The sequence below is a fragment of the Gigantopelta aegis genome, chromosome 11 (genome assembly GCF_016097555.1).
Source record: "Gigantopelta aegis isolate Gae_Host chromosome 11, Gae_host_genome, whole genome shotgun sequence".
NCBI lineage: Eukaryota > Metazoa > Mollusca > Gastropoda > Neomphalida > Peltospiridae > Gigantopelta > Gigantopelta aegis.
The window spans coordinates 22,296,145-22,316,875 of NC_054709.1; the positions used below are offsets into that span (position 1 = coordinate 22,296,145).

Consider the following 20,731-nt stretch of genomic DNA (forward strand, 5'->3'; position numbering starts at 1 on the left):
AGAGGCCAGTAAGTTATGCATTTACCAATCACGAAAGAGGAAAGTTGTTTACCGTCTTGACACCTAGGAGATCCAGTTCTGGCTGTGTAATCGTCGTACCTCAGACTTTACAAATTGCACAAATAAATGTGTTTCATCAGTCCATTTAAGAAAGTATCTTCCATCTCAACACCTATAGATGTAAATCCTACATCCAACAAGGGATTTCCAACACCACCACAGCAGAGATCATCACAAAAGAAAGGAGAAAAGCGATTTAGTTAGAGATTGTTATTTACATCTCAGAGTGTAAATGACAATGATGATAATCATACATTTTAAGTGTTAGATGAACCGTCCCTTGATGCCGACATGTATACTGACGATATAACAGAAACTATGTCACTCTTCAGAAGCAGTTTTCAAAATGTCCTTTTTCCACAACCCCCCCCCCCAAAAAACATTTCCTGTGTATTATTTAAAGATACGCTAAAATGGCGCTATCACGGTAATTCATCCTGTATGAGGTATTATGACGCCAACAAGGACTTGCTTCGGACAGGGAAATTGTTTTTAGAGGTCAGTTTATCAGATTCATGAGAGGGTTTTCTCACCGGGATATATCCTGGACCACCCCAAGGAGTTCAACCTGCACGTGCCAACTACAAGGTGGATGAAGGAAATGTACAATCTAACTAAAATTAGCTCCATTATTACATGTGGATCCAACAGCAGCCCATTGGAGCTCATGCCCAGTTAACCTTTCATTCGACCAATCAGAACCTTACTTGCAAAATCATGCCAGTGATTTGAAAAGAATTTGAAAACATTCGGGATTATTCCGAGGGTATACGAAATGATTCGGGTGAATTACGAAGTATGCCGGAAACTAATTTCAATATAAAATTTTATATAAAATTCGTTTCAAGACGGAAAGAAACCCGTGATGATTTGGCCATAAAATCTGTTTATACTAGTATACAATCCAGAGTTTATTACTGCACTTTTCCCCGTTTTTTGAATGTTGAAATACACCAACAAGTTCGCCTATTGCATAAATAGTCTCGCCCGATATTTTTAGAATTTGTATGCTCCCGAATAACGCTATAAAAGGCGAAATGTAATTGGTCGATATTTAAATTATTATTTATGGATGAAATCTCACCTGGACATGGGAGTCCACGCAATGCTGTTAGATCTACTGGTAGACCAGTAGAGTTAATTTTAATCAAATTGGGAAATATACTTCCTTCATTATGACTTGAAATCAAGGACAATATGCTCATGTGTTCAGATGTTACATGCAATTAAACTGTACACATAAACTAAGTTTCAACTATTCAAACGAGTTCTTATTTCTAAAAAAAAAACCCTCACCCAAGTATTGTTCGAGACCTGTGAATGCTTATATATAATTGGTTATGATTTGATTTCAAGTACATTTATATTCAAAGGCAGCCTGAATAGTCTATTTATCCTATAACTCCTCGTGTTACATCACTGATACTATGTGATACCACTGGCAGCAGAAATCAAACATTTAAGTTATCACACTCCATATGAGAAACACCTCAGAGGCTTTGGATTGGATAAAAATGCATTGTGATGCAGTATTTTTTAATGTGACGTCACAATTGTAATTCCTATTTTTTCTCTGTTCAGCTTGAAAAATTAAAAAATGTTTTTAGAAGAATGGCAACAGAAATGTAATGTAAATGCCCTCATTTATGAAATATGGTTCTCAATTCGTGAAGATTGATTATCTTACTTATATCACTTACATTAGTTAATTTTCAAAACGTCACCTAAGACTAAAGCCCATGTCTTAATTAACGAGAGTGAAATAAATACAATAATCAACCGTCACTCGTGGAACCTTTATGTACACAATACAACTTACGTCATATTGTCACACTGGCGTAGGAAGCGGGGGTGGGGGGGGGGGGGGGTGGGTGGGTGGGGTGTTCATATATTTTGCTTTATATTTGCTTTATATAGGTGTAAAAGTGTGTAAATATAAAAGTGTGCCCCCCCCCCCCCCCACTTTTTGGCACCTTCCTACGCCACTGTGTTATTAAATTGTGTAAAAGTCTGAAAACACCCAGATGTAGGTCAAGGGTCAGAGTCAAGGTCACTTTGACCTATTCGAGATACACGGCATGTATCCATATACTAGGATTGCTGTTTTAGGTGTCCAGTGAGGGGACTAATAACAAACTAATACTACAATGCATTATAATGTTAATTTATTATACAATATATATATATATAAAAAATAGATAATTCATTCCAATGAATCTGGAAACGATGTGTTCTTGGAGATGACTCCGAGTTGAAAACTCTCGTCAGTGCACTGGTGCCCGCCTGGTCTGCCGTGATGGACAACCACGTGTCTGCGGACGGCAGACCTTCCAGAGTATTGTTGGCCGCGGTCTTCACAAACTGTTCTGAAAAACAAAATTTGGGACATACGATTAGGTGTCCTAAACCCGAGGGAATAGACGAAGATATGCCTAAACTATAAGAAAATTCTTGGATGGATAATTATATAATGACTTTCCAAAACGTATTTGCTTAATTTAGCTTCCAGGGTATACAAACTTTCATCATGACACTTTTCAAGTATATAAATATAACTCGTTTCCTTAAAATAACACAAAAAACTTTGATCATATTTGTTTTTGCCGTCAAAATAACGAGGTTTTTCTTCAATAGCTTTTTTTGTGGTTGAACAAAATCGGGAATTAAGTAAACATATGGATAGAGTAATTATTCTAGAGTCGTATCGCAATATTATTTTAATCATAAAGGCATTTAGCATGTAGCTGTAAGACAAAATGTACCCACCGTCGTGTAGCGAAGCGAGCTTTATCCGCCATTTTGGTAGTGGTATACGACGTTCAAGCACGTGTCATACGGTTTAGGTTGGACCCCTTGAACAGTGAAAATAGTTTGATGAAAAATTAATGTTGTTGAAGGGTGGGGGGTGGGGGTGGGGTATTTTGTATTTTATTTTGGGGTAGGGTTGGTGTTGTTACTGGGGTTTATTTTGGGTGGATTGGGCTATTTGTTTGTTTTTGTTTTATTTATGTTTTGATTTGACTGCTAGCTATGCTTACAATCATGTGTACAACAATGTTTTCATTCTAACATATTGAACATCTAGGCCCTACAGGGACGTAGCATGATCTGGACCGCGTGGGGGGGGGGGGGGGGGGGGGGAGAGATCGAGTATGAACCAAGTGGACCCTTTTCGATTTTGTTTTTGCACCACCAGAAACTCCATATGTATAAACCTGTATGTTTTAGTTCTGATAGCGGACCATTTGCTTCAGCGGGGGAGGGGGTCGTCTGAACCACCCCCCCCCCCCCCCCCCCGCCTACGCCCCTGCCCTACATATCTTTAAAAATCGACATGCAAGACCGACATAAACATGTTTATACAAATACTAATGTTACAGTTACTAGGTCTGTGTTTTTAGGATAAATAATTTTTGCAATTTATCATGTTTATAATACAATTTAATGTACATATAAAATTAATTTGAAGCATTGAAACGAAATATTTTGTAAAACAGGCGCCTGTACAGGAAATTGTGTAGAGGAGGTCTAGACTGTGGCTAGCAAAGTTTTTAGTGTGTGTGTTGGGGTGGGTGTGGGGATCGGGTGATGTTTCCTCGGAAAATATATTTTAAAAAAGAACAATATAGCATGTGGGGGAGGGTACTGTGTGCTGATCGAAATATTACTTAAAATATCTATTTTTATTATTTAACTATTAAAAAAATGGTGTTACTGTCACACACCATTCTTTATAAAAACTAGGTGTGTTTCTATGAAGTTATGCTAATAAATGTGAGGCGAGATTGCAGCTTTAAAAAAGGAAGAAAATTTCCATGCGAGAACCAACCAAAACAATGTAATTGTGGGTGAGGGCTCGCAAGCCATAATATATTAGGGTTAGATTCACCTCCGATATTTGACATATGGTCAGTTATAACAAAACGCAAATCCAGCAACTTCTATTTATTTTTATAAGCTAAAACACATGTAACATCTTAGGCTGTGCCACCTTGAAGCGATGCATTATGGGATTGATAAAATGGCTGCCACCATGACTGCTGAGACAACCCCAGTTAGGACGCCTTGCGCTCAAATGCGCTAGGGTGAAATGACTTGAAACTTAAAAGAAAACATAGAAATAGGCTCAATTTAGCAACTGAATATGTGAACTCGATGTGCCATAGTATAGAAATATATTCAAAATCCATTTGAAGTTCAGTGTTTTTCAAAGTACATTTTAAATATCACATTTCGTTATCAGTGACAAAATCGACCTTTCTCTACAATGAGCCACGTCTTAAACGCATCAAAACACTCCCAAAAGAAGCCATTGACGTCAGACGCCGCGTTAAGAAACAATTATCATGTGACCCTATCAGCTGTAAAAATGGCCGCGACGTCATACTTTTTACGCTACGTCATTGACAGAGCTCTCTTGAAAATCGTTATTGGTGTAGTTTTAACCGAATTACAAATTAAATAATTATATCTGTTGGAAAGACGACAAAATGCTGTGTATGTGCATGTATTTAATATCACTGTATTTCACTGGGAAGCTGTAATATTTGTGTTGAAAAGTGAATCATTTAAGCTGGTGGCAGATATGCAGCGCAAAGTGACGTCAAACTTGGTGCAGCGAGAAGATAAGATAGCGGACAATTCAAGTTTTGTTTTTCAGGGAAGCAGAAATTAATAATTAGCTAGCCAAATGCGAGTAAAACAATCACAAGGACTAGTTAAACAATATAACCACCAGTCCAACAGGCGACATCGTTGTTCTGATTGACTGTAGTCTGCAATTTAAAGTGTTTATTTTATGTTGAATACTTATAACGAATGCGTGACGTGATGTTTCGCCGTGAAACCTGTTGTGCTTCAAATTTAGATATTTTGTGTCGTGCATGGTTCAGATTTGTTGTCGTCTTCTTTGTGAGGTTCCACCCTCCTACAAAAATGTTTTTGTAAATAATTTCAGTTTGGCAGTTGCCCCCCCCCCCCCCCCCCCCCCCCCGAAAAAATCCGGAAAGCATTATAAAAAACTTAAAGAAAATTATCTTCTTAACTGTTTAAGGAGTTTTAGACTATTAACTACTCAGTTCCCCCCGCCCCCCAAACAAAAAATCCTAGCTACGGCTCTTCATAAGCACACATACTCACAGACAAACACCTACCTACCTACCTACATACATACATACATACGTTGTTTAAAAAAAAAAAATTAACGGCACCACTGGAGCACATTGATTAATTAATCATCGTCTATTGGATGTCAAACATTTGGCAGCTCCGACACACAATCATCGGAAGAAACCCGCCACATTTTCCCAACGCAGCAAGGGATCCCCCATATGTACCACCATCCCACAGGCAGGATAGCATATACCACGGCCTTTGATATTAAAACGAGAAATAGCCTAATAGGGGATCGATCCCAAACCGACCGTGCATCAAGCGAGCTCTTTACCACTGGGCTACGTCCCGCCCCTCCATACATACATACATACATACATACTTACATACATGCCAGGTCTGCCCACTGTTTCATGCACGTAAGCGGGATCGACCGCGTAACTTGTAGGCCCCATGCACATGGCTGAGTTAAAGAGCATCCTTTTATGCATGTATCATTAGCTCAGAAGGTATCGTGGCAAGTCTGCAATTTGCGGGAGATTCAGTGCCATAGGTTCGAATCCCAGTAAAGGCACGGGACAATCTGTGAGGCCACAAATGACTTAATCATCCCCTGCGCCAGTGCGTTAATATATATGTATGTAACAGTCATCCTCGACATACATACACTATATAGATATTCATACATCAATACATACATACCCATATTGGAAGACTGAGGAAAATAGTTTTGCGAAATATCTATTAATATTACTGTTATCAAGCGATTTAAAAATTCACGATACTGTTGCAATACTATCACTATTACTATTGCGATACTATCACAATACTATTTTAACTATCGCAATACTATTGCAATAGTAAAACTGACCGCAATAATCACCCCTAGGCCTAAAGTCTATTTTATCACATTATTTACAAGGTAAGGTGGGAAAAAACGTCTACTGTGTTTTTTAAATAGCTTTGGTGATTTTTTTTTTTTCATCTGAATATGCATTTATTATTTATTCAAAGTTAGTACTGACAGTATCCAAGTTTACGTTTTTAAATTATAGCGGCCTTGTTTGATTCCATAGAAAAAATGATGGACGTGTGACCTCACACTTTTACTGACGTCACTCACTACTACGCAAAGTAAACATGCACATGCAGACGACATTTTCCCCATTATTTATTAATGGTTTTGTTTTTGTTTTTGTTTGCATGATCGCCATAAATAATAATAATTGTAAAAATACGTGTTATAATGTAGATACGGGTCATGCCTTTTTTGCCCTATTTTTGTTCATGCGCAGAAAATAATTAATTTTGAAGATAAAACCTTACAAAAACTGGATATATTAAAATGTTCTTTGCTGCACGACTGCACTTCTGTAGTGAGACCTTAAACAAATGATAGTTTGCTGATGGAAAATCCAAATGGCGCGACATAACTGCGTGCGACTATACTACTACTGCTACTACTACTACTACTACTACTACTACTACTACTACTACTACTACTACTACTACTACTACTACTACTGCTACTGCTACTGCTACTGCTACTATTACTCCGGAGGCAGAGCAAGGGGAGTGGCTGGGGATGTCTGAATCAAAAATATTATTGGTAGAGAAAAATATTGGGCGGTGCAATGTAAAAAAAATAGTGGTACGGTTCGAGGTTGCCAGACTCCTTTCAAATTCATCTGTGAAAGACATTTTCACAGATACAACAAAATTTATATGAACAAAAACGTGGTACGGCCATATCGTGTCTCTGCGCCGCCCTTGATTATACTAAATAATAACTTATTATTTTACAGGGGAATATACCCCCGAACCCTCTAGAGACTGCTTTGCATCCTCGATCTGTCAGCCCCCCCCCCCCCCAGTCTACATGCTTTCACTATGCCTACTACTAGTACTGCTACTACTACTACTACTGCTGCTGCTGCTACTGCTACTACTACTACTACTTCTACTACTACTACTACTACTACTACTACTACTACTACTACTACTACTACTTCTTCTACTACCACTACTTCTACCACTACTTCTACTACTACCACTACTACACTACTACTACCAAAAATAAAAGGTGCTAATCTAATTGCTAATAGGGGGCGAGACGTAGCTCAGTGGTAAAGCGCTCACGTGATGCGCGATCGGTTTGGGATCGATCCCCGTCAGTGGGCCCATTAGGCTATTTCTCGCTCCAACCAGTGCACCACGACTGGTACATCAAAGGCTGTGGTATGTGCTATCGTACTAAACCCGTGACTAACTGCTGATAACAATAGGTTAGGCACTCGTACTAAATCCGTGACTAACTGCTGACAGCAATAGGTTAGGCACTCGTACTAAATCCGTGACTAACTGCTGATAGCAATAGGTTAGGCACTCGTACTAAATCCGTGACTAACTGCTGATAACAATAGGTTAGGCACTCGTACTAAATCCGTGACCGGTGCGCGCGTAATAACAATAGGTTAGGCACTCGTACTAAATCCGTGACCGGTGGGCGCCTAATAACAATAGGTTAGGCACTCGTACTAAATCCGTGACTAATTGCTGATAACAATAGGTTAGGCACTCGTACTAAATCCGTGACTAACTGCTGATAACAATAGGTTAGGCACTCGTACTAAATCCGTGACAAACTGCTGATAACAATAGGTTAGGCACTCGTACTAAATCCGTGACTAACTGCTGATAACAATAGGTTAGGCACTCGTACTAAATCCGTGACTAACTGCTGAAAACAATAGGTTAGGCACTCGTACTAAACCCGTGACTAACTGCTGATAACAATAGGTTAGGCACTCGTACTAAACCCGTGACTAACTGCTGATAACAATAGGTTAGACACTAGTACTAAATCCGTCCTAATTGCTGATAACAATAGGTTAGACACTCGTACTAAATCCGTCCTAATTGCTGATAACAATAGGTTAGGCACTCGTACTAAATCCGTCCTAATTGCTGACAACAATAGGTTAGGCACTCGTACTAAATCCGTGACTAATTGCTGATAACAATAGGTTAGACACTCGTACTAAATCCGTCCTAATTGCTGATAACAATAGGTTAGACACTCGTACTAAATCCGTCCTAATGGCTGATAACAATAGGTTAGACACTCGTACTAAATCCGTCCTAATTGCTGATAACAATAGGTTAGGCACTCGTACTAAACCCGTGACTAATTGCTGATAACAGTAGGTTAGGCACTCGTACTAAACCCGTGACCGGTGCGGCGCCTAATAACAATAGGTTAGGCACTCGTACTAAATCCGTGACTAATTGCTGATAACAATAGGTTAGGCACTCGTACTAAATCCGTGACTAATTGCTGATAACAATAGGTTAGGCACTCGTACTAAACCCGTGACTAATTGCTGATAACAATAGGTTAGGCACTCGTACTAAACCCGTGACTAATTGCTAATAACAATAGGTTAGGCACTCGTACTAAATCCGTGACCGGTGCGCGCCTAATAACAATAGGTTAGGCACTCGTACTAAATCCGTGACCGGTGCGCGCCTAATAACAATAGGTTAGGCACTCGTACTAAATCCGTGACCGGTGCGGCGCCTAATAACAATAGGTTAGGCACTCGTACTAAATCCGTGACCGGTGCGACGCCTAATAACAATAGGTTAGGCACTCGTACTAAATCCGTGACCGGTGCGGCGCCTAATAGCAAATGTAGGCTAATTGCGGTTTATACAAAATATATCAAAATGTATTATTTCAAACACTGTAGCATAGTCAACATGGTCAGTGATAGACTATCATCATCATTGTCGTTTTATTCCGATTCAAGTATCATGATTGCTGCAACAGCCATTTCCTCGACAGAAGCAGCCATGTTGGTGAAGTAACTTCCTGTTCCAAACTCATATCTTTCGCTGTCCAGGACAGAACAGTTGAAACATGTCCAGGAGAGGTGAAAGGAGCGCACCGATTGTCTCTGAAGTAAAATATAATGCAGTATAAATAGACAAAAGGTAGAACTGTGCCTTGTCTACCAGTGTTTACACAATTTGACGAGTCTCCCTGGGTTGTCATGCAACGACGGTCAGGCCCTTTTTAAGGGCCCTATGGGCAACCTAGGGAGACACCACAGCAACATGGAGGTCTAATTAACGAGCTACTCTCGATTCACTAATGTCAAAACCTATACTAGCTCCGGAACTTTCTTTTTGACCGACCGTTCAAAATTGCGTCCAAATTCCTCAATCAAACTTGCGCACCTTTTCTCTTTTGGCATAATTCTTGCTCCATTCAAAATTCCATACCACCATTACCCTCTGCCTGCCACCGACCACGGTCGGGCTGCTGGTGCTCACTTGCACCTGCCAGTGCAGGCGGTCCCCCCCCCCCCCCCACCTATCCTGTCCTGGATGGAGGAGCCGGCCGAGGCCGGCTCTTGTGCCCAAGACAGGCGTGCGCTACAACAGCTTACTCTAAATGTGCACGTAAAGCCCCATGACATGATATGACATAACTGTGTGTGCTATAGTATACTCTTCTGGGAGTGGCAATCCTCTTTGAGGCGATCAAGAGGGATGAAATTTCAGTAAAGAATTTCCTCGGCAGTGGTTGTACTCCTATAGACGATGAAACTAGATAGAGATCCACGGAATCATCCACTATTTTGCCAAATGCCCTGATCATGTATTACGGTTTTGTCGTTCAGATTACCTTGGATGTTCCATCAATTGCCTTAAAACGTATATTAAAAATGAAGACTTAACCTATGCAGTATGATGGTAATGTGTAAAGAATTTTCTTTTTAATTTACACTGAACTTTTCCCACCAAAATGAATATTTTCTGCCTCAGTAAAGCGTAATAATGCACGCGCGTATGTTGGTGTGTGTTTAATATGAATATTGTAAATGCTATATATACAGTAGTAGGATACATATCAAAAGAAAAATAAATCTGTAAACAAATAAAACATTTTGCCAAAATATACGATGTACATTTTTTGTTTATCATATTACAAAGGATAAAAGCGTACTGATCTGTTCTTATTTCATATTCTATTTCTTCTGCTGCCAGATCTGTAGTTCGCGCCAGCACAGACGCGGTGAGTTTTGTCACATTCGGTTCAGTTTCAGTGCGTTTTTTTCTAACTGGCACCATACTTGTCAGACGCTAAAATCGATGGTCACCCAACGGACTATTTGTTTTATAACCAATAAAGTTCGCCAAGGGCTAATTTTCAACCATGTCTGCCTACCTAGACAGATATACTTCCCTAGAATAGTGCCCTTTATTTTTTTTTATCAAAGGCAAATTACAAAGAATTATCATATAACATTTAGTGAAATATCTTAAAATATCAGTGAAATAAAAGTGTTATCAGTCACTCAGTGACGATAACACATTTTAGAGTGAAATGTTCACTCTAAAATGTGTTAACATCACTGTAGAAAGTGTTATCTTCACTATAAGAAATCCGGAACTATTTTGCTGATGGTATTTTAAAAATAAAGGTAAATTGCCAAAAGTTATATAATAAATATAAAAATTTATGGTGTTTTTAATTGTTGTCAAATATGATTTATATTTCATTTCGTGAAGTTTGCAATCATATCACTATGATCAGATATGATTGCAAACTTCACTCGATAAGATATAAATCATATTTGAAAAAAAAATAAAAAAATATCCTATACATAATGTGATAGCCATACTTACATACGAAGCAAAGTTGATTCTATGGTCTTTTCCCGGATCCACCCTCCCGTTCTCCCGCCCCCGGTCAACGCTAAAAGTTACGATTTCGTGACTGAGATCTAAGAGTAACGGGTTTAAACTCTTCTAAATAATATTTGTTGGGTTATAAAACTCTAGTGATCACTGTCTCAAAATGGGTAATTTTGCTATCAAGATGCCAAGGGGAAAACCACTTTCTTGGGTTATAATACTATGCAAAATAATGCTGAAAATAGTTTTAAAATTATTGTTTAAAAATGGCTAATTTTGCGATTCTGATGCCAAGAACAGGCGTTTAAAGCCATCAAGTTTTACAAAGTTTCCCGGGGAAGCATGCCCCCGGACTCCCCTACACATCGGGAGAGACAAAATCGTAGCTAGACACAGAGTCATCAACTACTGAGCGTTTACTGAATATTCAGGAGCGAACGGTTGATCGACATCGAGATTTTACATCAAGTAATGTATATATATATATAAAAATAACTTTTATTAAGATGCCCTTTTGACGAGCCAATGTGCCCCTTTTTTCTTAGCCCCCCACCCAAAAAAAAAGAAAAAAGAAAAAAAAGTCCATGGTTTTTGATATTGTTCATGTCTGTATAATTCATATACGGACATAAATAAATGACTGATTGATTGACTACGAAACCGACTGGGGATTCGTGTGAATTTAAAGTTGAGTCATTCTCCAGAAAATGGAACTTTTTGGCCCTGGCGACTTTTTAAAGTTAATCTTTAAAAAAAAAAATCTTTCATTAACATTAATATCGCATATGAATATTTAATGTAACAGATTACAATACATGCCACTCATGTGTGTGAAATACCATTGATCTAACACATATTGTATGCCAAATATCAATGGTATAACGTGTCCCTACACCACTTCTTACTATAAGATCATTTGGCAGCATTATCAATTCAGGGCCCATATTTTCGAAGCCATCTAAAGCTAGGATTCCATAGTCACGATCGCGGCGAGCTTACGCGTCAAGCTTACACGACAAACTTACACGTATGCGTCTTGTAAGATTCCATACATACAAAAATATAAACGTTTTTTTAGTTATTTCGCGCCATTTGTTGACGTAAGCGAACGATTTGCGAGCTTATCCGACTGGAATCGCTACAAGGTGCGATCGGACTTGTCGGATAAACTAACGCATAAGAAAACGCGTAAGTCACCGGACCTATGGAATCATACATATCTATTTCAACGGTTTCGATTTTTTTACGCATATCGCGTAAGTCTGACGGATAAGTTTGTCGTGTCTATGGAATCCTAGTTTTAGCCCTACGAAATCGTAAAACCATCGTAGGGTGTGACGTCACTACAGCACACGCCATAGTGACGTCATAGCTTACGATAATTTTACGATTTCGTAGGCTAAGATTGCTTCGAAAATACGGACCCTGGTTTGATATGGACAAAACCAATACAGATGTCGACTATGATCCCAGATATAGTGTAGCATGCGCAAAACTCAATCACCAAAATACTTTTTAAATTAAGAAGTACTTGAGTACGTGTCCCACGGTTTACTTGTCTTTTAGTGTAACAACTGTGATAAATGCAACCAACTTCTCCCTGGAACTTCAGACAGTTTCCTTCAGGTAGCAGCAGAGAAGCAAGACCTCAAGTGTTAAGCTGAAGGACATTATTTGGTAACTTTGTTGATCTGTTTTGCTTTTAATTCCCCCTAAATTCAAACAAAATTGGTGTACCAGTCACTGTATCGTTAGAATGATTTTCTAATTATGTTGGATGCTTTTTAGCAGTGATGAATGTCAAACTGAAGTAAGAAAAGTTTTTTTGCCGCCATAACAAAATGTGTACAAGGGAGCAGTCCTTAATTATATGTGAATTTGTCATTGGAGTAACAGTCGTTGGTGTAACAACTGTTTTGGAGCTGGGATGTTACACCAATGAGATTCAGTTACCCAAATGACAGACACATATACCTACTCCTTTTGTATGATGTAGAAACATAATCCATGTTTAAATGTTCATAATTATTAAGGGAGAAATAAAATCCCAAACAAAATATTTTACGAAATTGACCATCTGTTTTGTAGATCTACGGTCGATGACAGTCACTTTTCGCATCCTTGTTTTGGCTTCGTACACAATAAATATAGCATATCTTACTGTAATTTCATTTGAAATTCATATTAAAATAAAAACTAGTCTACTAACCTTGACCCCTGTCAAATTTCTATAACAAGCAGACAATGTTGTTTACAGGTCTTTTTTTTTTTTTAAATTTCATAATTTTGGGTACAATATTAATTTTAATATATTTAAATATATCATATCAAAATATTACCATTGGATATGTTTTATTTATTGTGTACGTAGCCAAAACAATGATCCGAAAAGTGACTGTCGTCGACTTTAGTATTGAGCAATCACGAATCCTATACCTTGTATAAGACATATTGTACTGTTCAAATTATTTGTATAACAAGGGCCGAGGTATGTACTATCCTGTCTGTGGGATGGTGCATATAAAAGATCCCTTTCTGATCCCTTGCTGCTAATCGGAAAGAGTAGCCCATGAAGTGGCGACAGCGGGTTTCCTCTCAAAATCTGTGTGGTCCTTAACCATATGTCTTGACGCCATATAACCGTAAATAAAAATGTGTTGAGTGCGTCGTTAAATAAAACATTTCTTTTCTTTCCTACTCATTAATTGGATAGAATTTTGTCTCATCTTTATTTTCATTGGTCAGGGCAATATCACTTTTGATGGACCGGTGGGACCGTCTCAGGGCAACATCACTATTTACAGACGGTCATGTGACTGGGTTTTTTACCAATAAGAATACAGATATATTTTCATTATGTAATAAAGGTTATCCCTATCCCAAAATATTGTACAAGAATTTGTCCTCGCCTCACTATGTTTATGGGGTGATATCCACCAAAAAGTTACTCCTCAGAAAAGTCTGTCATATTAATTTATTAACTACAGGCATATGTTGTTTGTTTGTTTTTGTTTGTTTTTGAAACACTATGAGAATTTATCCGCCCAGGTAATACTAATTCGTCAAATTTCAGCGTCTGGCCCATGGACTATAAGTCATAATTTTGGAATGGTACATTTGGCATGAGTTCTATAGGCGTAATTTAGATTTTTTAGTTTTAGGGGTTAAAACTAAATGATTTAATTGGGCAAACATTTTTTTATGAAGTTATTACTTGTGCATTATGGTTTTATTGTGTTATTTAACCTTCAAACCATATGTCAAATATTAACTACAAGTCATATGGCCAAAATGTGTAGTTGGAAAGTCCTGAATAGCTACCATTTTGTTTTGGAATTTTAGGGGTTAAAACCTCAAAATGAAGTTGTGCAAACAGCATATTTGAAATCAGCACCCTTGAATTATATTCAAAAGTTTGTTTGATTACCTTTAACACAAAATGCCTACAGCCTTAACATTTTAAGAAATTTGGTCTAGACTATGCAATCCATGCTTTAAAAAAAAGCCTTATCGCAATCTAATTAAAATTAGTTCCACTATTACCAGTTGACCTTTCATTCGACCAATCAAGTTCAAGTTCTTTATTGCGTTAAGTTTTGCAACTTATCAGCATTATAACAATGAACTACAATATTATGTACAATAGTATGGAACAATGATGGAGAATGACTTACATAAATACATACACATATACAGATAAAAACAATCTATCTATATATAAACAACCAGCAATATGAGTCACACAAATATAGATATATTAAGTTGTTTGTAGTAATAGCATATCCCTTATTTTGTTCGCCTGTAGTAAGTATTTGCCAAGGTTATGTATCTCCTTATTGTTTGTAGTTGACAATAGCTGTATTAGTTTAAAAACACTGGGGTTCTTGGTGTAGTATTTCTTAATAAATATATTTCTTAAAGTTTTGTATCGTGGACACTGAAGAATAAAATGAAACTCATCCTCAATCTCATTAATGTACATACTCTTTGTGTTCTCTCAATATTTTTGTACCTACTAGCTTCAATATTTAACCTGTGTGCACAAATTCTCATTTTCGTTATTTCTTTTATATTACGTAAATCAATTGGCTTCGTCAGATATGTTTGTAATTGATATTCCTTGTTTTAAGTGTTTATATAGTGATCCTTTTGGCGACGCTGTTATTATATTGTAGGACTTTTGTTTAAATACATCAAATATTCTTTCTTTAATTATGTAATAAAAACAGATATGGGTATGGGTCGATTTCCACATATAACTTAGCCCAAGCGTATCTAATTCCTGTTTAATATTCGTCAGCCAAATATCTCCATACTCATACATTTCCGTGTACACAGCTTTTAGAATACAATTACTGGTACTACCAAGGTTTATTCAATATTTAAAAATTCTCAGCTTTCTTATAATAGCTAGTGGAAATCGTCCCAATTCTCTATAAACAAAGTAATTACAAGTTCTGTTATGTATACCCAATGAACGTTTACAAAATTGTATATGCACTTTCTCAATGTCGTGTGTTGAGTGAAAACCCCAGACTTCCGATCCATAATTAAAAGTAGGGTAAACTCAAATAAGAGCCTTGTGTGTTCGAATGATGCATACCCGGACCACTAACACATACTGACACTTTAACAAATAAAAAACGCGTAATTTTAGAGTTAATAAAAAAACATGATTATTCCTGCTAACTGGGGGCAGCCATTTTGTTTCGTTTTTGTGACGTCCGGTGGGATAGCTTGGGGCGAATTGACGTCAGCTCCTGACCATCTCCTGACCATCTCCTGTATGTACAGTGTAAACAAAAGCAGTAATTTTCGACAAGGCGCTTCTCTTTGATCAACCTGACTTGTAAAACAGCATAAATGACGTAATAATATAATAAACTATTTAACTAAATATATTTCAACTTGCATTAACGGAACAAAATGGGGTTATAGTATTTTTGTCTGTTTAATAATCCAAAGGAAAAATGTACACTATTACGCCTATTGATATGCTACGTTGGAGCAAAAACGACAACTCACGATACCCAAGTGATAATTTTCTTTTCTGTGGGACTACGTAATTGGTCAGTTCTGTGGTTTTAGATGGAAAAGTCTACTTAATCAATAGTTTTACAGAACTATTTACAGTAATAAACCATGTCCATTACAATTTTAGGGGCGACAGGTAATATTCCACAATACCGGTATGTATTTTTGTGTGTAGACAGCGTCAATTAATTGGCTCGTCTGGTTACCAATCAAATACACACCTGCCAATCAGGAATCACAGATAGAAGCAACTAACAGCATAGACCAATTAACTAAGAAAACACTCTGTGTATCATTTCAGTACGTAGGTTAATGCATGGGCAAAACATTGTTAATTGTTTCGACTTGTTGTGTAGCCACTTTGACAGTGGTATTTTATTTTGTATTGAAAAATAATATATATAGTTCTGGATATACTTACTGCTGGCTTACTGGGATGTGTATTATTACAGAACATTGCAATGTATGACTATTTATCATCCCGCAAAAACCAGGTAGATTGTGTTTTTCTAGTTCTAAGGCTCATTCCTGACGTGACGCGTTAAGTATTACGTAACCACCAGCTCGCCAGAGGGCGTCCTCACTGAGATGGTACAAAATGGCTGCGCCCGTTATATATAATAGTCGTCACATTTAACCGTTTTAGTAATTAACTATACGATTATACGTGTTGATATTAAGCAATAATGTGCATTATATATAGTTGAATATGCATGCCAGGCAAAATGCCTTAATTGTCCTCTCCTTTAAAATAGTTCTTATTACAAATATTGATGATCCAGTATTGTGCTTTACATCCTTTTTCTGCCAGTCTTTTCTGTGCCCGATTAAATTTACCATTATACCAAGATAGTTAAATTCGTTTACAACCTCCAACTGGTGACCCTCATAATCCCATTTCTTGTTATCTTTAAGTTTACCCCCATTTCTAAAGACTACTACTATATTCGTTTTATTTGTATTAACGGTTAGATCCCATTTTGTGGTGTAATATTCAAGGGTATTTAACATAGACTCTAACCCTTCTGGCGTCTCGGAAAGTAGTACCATGTCATCAGCATACATTAGTAGAAATATGAATAACATTTGTATTTCAATATATGGACAATTGTCTGATATGAATTGCATTTCACAATCATTTACATACATAGAAAATAATATTGGTGATAACACCTCACCTTGCAATAGGCCGTTTACACACACTAAATACTCAGAAATTACGTTATTATATTTCACACAGCATTTAACGTTGTCATATAAAGATCTTATAACTGTCAACATTTTGCCTTCTATGCCCTGTTTAATTAGCTTGTACCACAAATTTTGTCTATTTATAAAATCAAAAGCAGCAATATAATCGTTTCTTATTTTTCAGTGATCGATTTATCAAAAACTGTAATGTAAAAATAGCATCAACTGTGGACATAATTATGTTTTCTGAAACCAAACTGCGCATCAGAAATAACGTTATTTTGTTCATCCAATTTTAGAAGTCTGTCATTTAAAATAGAAGTGAACAATTTTCCCAAACAGCTGACCTTTCTTAAAAACTGGGACGATACAACCTACTGCCCAGCTTTTGAGGAAATACCCCGCTTTAAAAAAAATCAAAACCTTACTTGCAAAATCATGTCAGTGATTTGAAAAGAATTTGAAAATATTCGGGATTATGCCGAGGGTATAGGAAATGATTCGGGTGAATTACGAAGTATGCCGGAAACTAATTTCAATGTAAAATTTTATATAAAATTCGTTTCAAGACGGGGAAAAAACCCCCAAAACCCCCCCAAAAAACCGCGTGATGATATAGCCATAAAATCTGTTTATACTACCAGGTTTTTTACTGCACTTTTCCCTCTGTTTTTATCAATGTTGAAATGGACCAACATGTTTGCCTATTGCGAGTGCGAATAATTTCTACATGCTCATATACCACTAGAGTTTCGAGCATGTCCGTCCCGGGGGCTGTCTCTGGATAGCCAGGGGCTTGTCCCGGGACAGAAAAAAAATTAAGCGGACAATTTTGAAATTTACATCCAAAAATTAAATAGTGGGCCTTTAAAATTTTGATGCGCATCTCTAATTAATATAATTAATAAAGAAAATTCTACTCATTAAATTTGGTCGCTAGATTAGATCGGGTGGTCAAAAAGAAATTAGATAAGATAGGTGGACTGACTCGGGATTGGGGGGGGGGGGGGGGGGAGGGGGTAGAGTAGAAAATGGGCAGAATATCCGAGGGTATAGGAAATGATTCGGGTGAATTACGAAGTATGCCGGAAACTAATTTCAATATAAAATTTTATATAAAATTCGTTTCAAGACGGGGAAAAAACCCCCAAAACCCCCCCAAAAAACCGCGTGATGATATAGCCATAAAATCTGTTTATACTAGTATACAACCCAGTTTTTTTACTGCACTTTTCCCTCTGTTTTTATCAATGTTGAAATGGACCAACAAGTTTGCCTATTGCGAGTGCGAATAATTTTTACATGCTCATATACCGCTAGAGTTTCGAGCATGTCCGTCCCGGGGCCTGTCTCTGGATAGCCAGGGGCTTGTCCCGGGACAGAAAAAAATGAAGCGGACAATTTTGAAATTTACATCCAAAAATTAAATAGTGGGCCTTTAAAAATTTTGATGCGCATCTCTTATTAATATAATTAATAAAGAAAATTCCACTCGTTAAATTTGGTCGCTAGATTAGATCGGGTGGTCAAAAAGAATTTAGATAAGATCGGTGGCCTGACTCGGGATGGAGGGGGAGGGGGAGGGGGGTAGAGTTGAAAATGGGCAGAATTTTGAGAATAGCAATTACTAAAAAAGTTAATAGAATTAAAAAGAAGAAGTTACAAGCCAAAAATAAAAAGAATGACTGCTCGGTCGAATATTTATATAATTTGGAGCATTTTAGAAGGACAGTCCAAAAATAAATAAGAGAAAGAAGAGATATGTGACGTACTTGTTCATCTTCGTTTCGCGTTTTATCGTGTATTCCCGAAGAAGTCTATGTTTATCCCAACTGACAGCACATTAATTCTAATTTCGATATTTTTGAGTTAAATATTCTAAGATAATATGTGGGATACAATTATGTTATTCGTCAGAAATAAACGTAAACATAAATAAATAAGGCATATGCAACTACGACTTTATATCTTTAACTTTCCTGCCTGTGGGAAAGTGCATATAAAAGATACCTTTCTGCGTTAGGAAAAATGTAGCGGATTTCCTCTGATGACTACGAGTCAGAATTACCAAATGTTTGAAATCCAATAACCAATGATTAATAAATCAATGTGCTCTAGTGGTGTCGTTAAACAACAACAAAACCACCATCTTTTTATACCTTTAACGCATTTTTCAAAATCGTTTTAGAAGCATTTGTGGCGAAAAGATCCGAGAACTCCCGACTTTGTTTCCAATGTTTGATGACGTCTTCGGAATGGTGACGTAAAGTCATTGTACTGTTACATCACCAGGGTAACATTGCAATTGTTGAACATGACCGCAGCCATGTACAGGTACCGTAGGTCGTAATTTATTAAATATATAGAGGATATTTCATGTGGTTTTTTGCGAAGCAATGATTGAAAATATGGTTTTCACACATCACGAGTTGACATAAAAATCGTATTCGGAAAAACACCATGAATTTTTGACAATATCTTTCGCTTTTTGGTAATATCTTTCACTTATCCTATCGAAAACACGTAACGTCATGATATATTTCTTCCTATGGAACTTTGCCAGAAAATTTACTTGACTATACTCTATAGACTTTTAAAAAGAAATTTGATTAAAATTTATCTTTATATTAACATTTATTTAACAATCTTGCGGTGCAAACATACCCGACAAAGCGATCCTCTAAAAACTCCCACAGAAACAAAACGAGTCAAACACCGTTAAATTCTTACACTTACACTCGATGACACTACATTGTGTCATCATTATTTAGCTTCGTATTCAATTCGTTTTAGATATTTTATCGTAATTGCACTTCGTATCCCTTTTTTATAGGTACAGTTGTTTAAATTACTTTTTTATTTATTTTAAATTCGGTCAGATGCATTGGTAATCATCAAATTTAAATACGAAGAAACGAGACAAAGGGAGATAATTTAATCATGCACTTTTACAAAAAAGTAAATACAATTTCTATATTTTCACTGTAGCTAAAATACAGTGAAAATATGACTTTTCACCGGATATGGTTTTTATGGTTTCCGTAGATCTATATATTTCACTGCTATGTATATAATAAAATAATATATAGTAACTATTATTATTAAAAATTATTATTAACTCTATTGTTGCATGTATTAGTGATGTATAACTACACATTAATCAATGCTATATATCTGTATAATGAACTCATCCATTCATTCATTCATTTATTCATACTTGTGTACTGTCCTGGGCACACAACTCCGCTATCTGGGCTGGCTGTCATGGACAGTGGGTTAGTAATTAGTTGTTATTGGTTAGTTTGTTAGTGGTTGGGCGAGATTTAGCTCGGTCGATTGACTGCTCGCTTTAGGTGCTTGCATCGCAGGATCGAACCACCTCGGTGGACCCATTCATCTGATTGTTTTTTTCCCCCGTGGTATGTGCTTTCCTGTCTGTGGGAAAGTGCATATAAAAGATCCTTTGCTGCATTAGGAAATATGTAGCGGGTTTCCTCTGATGACTACGAGTCAGAATAACATATCTTTGACATCCAATAGCCGATGCTTAACTAATCAATGTGCTCTAGCGGTGTCGTTAAACAAAACAAACTTCTCGTTAGTGGTTAGTGAGAAAGAAGTCAGTGTA

The 20,731-nt window shown here is 37.0% G+C and overlaps 1 protein-coding gene across 2 annotated transcripts in view; it reads right to left on the reverse strand.

Moving 5' to 3' along the window:
• Positions 1 to 2,208: 2,208 nt before the first annotated feature.
• The window catches only part of LOC121385599, a 31,659-nt gene continuing 13,136 nt past the window's right edge, over positions 2,209 to 20,731 (reverse strand). Inside the window, exons 1-3 of one of the 2 annotated variants that reach the window (XR_005959554.1) lie at positions 19,263 to 19,362; positions 2,827 to 2,912; positions 2,209 to 2,426 (exon numbers count right to left, since the gene is read on the reverse strand). Coding sequence is in view for 1 of the 2 variants with exons in the window: in XM_041516338.1 (XP_041372272.1) it covers positions 2,415 to 2,426 (12 nt within the window). In the remaining variant the exon portion in view is untranslated. Of the gene's footprint in view, positions 2,427 to 2,826; positions 2,913 to 19,262; positions 19,363 to 20,731 lie in introns of those variants that run through there. The other variant, XM_041516338.1, reaches the window with a different exon arrangement.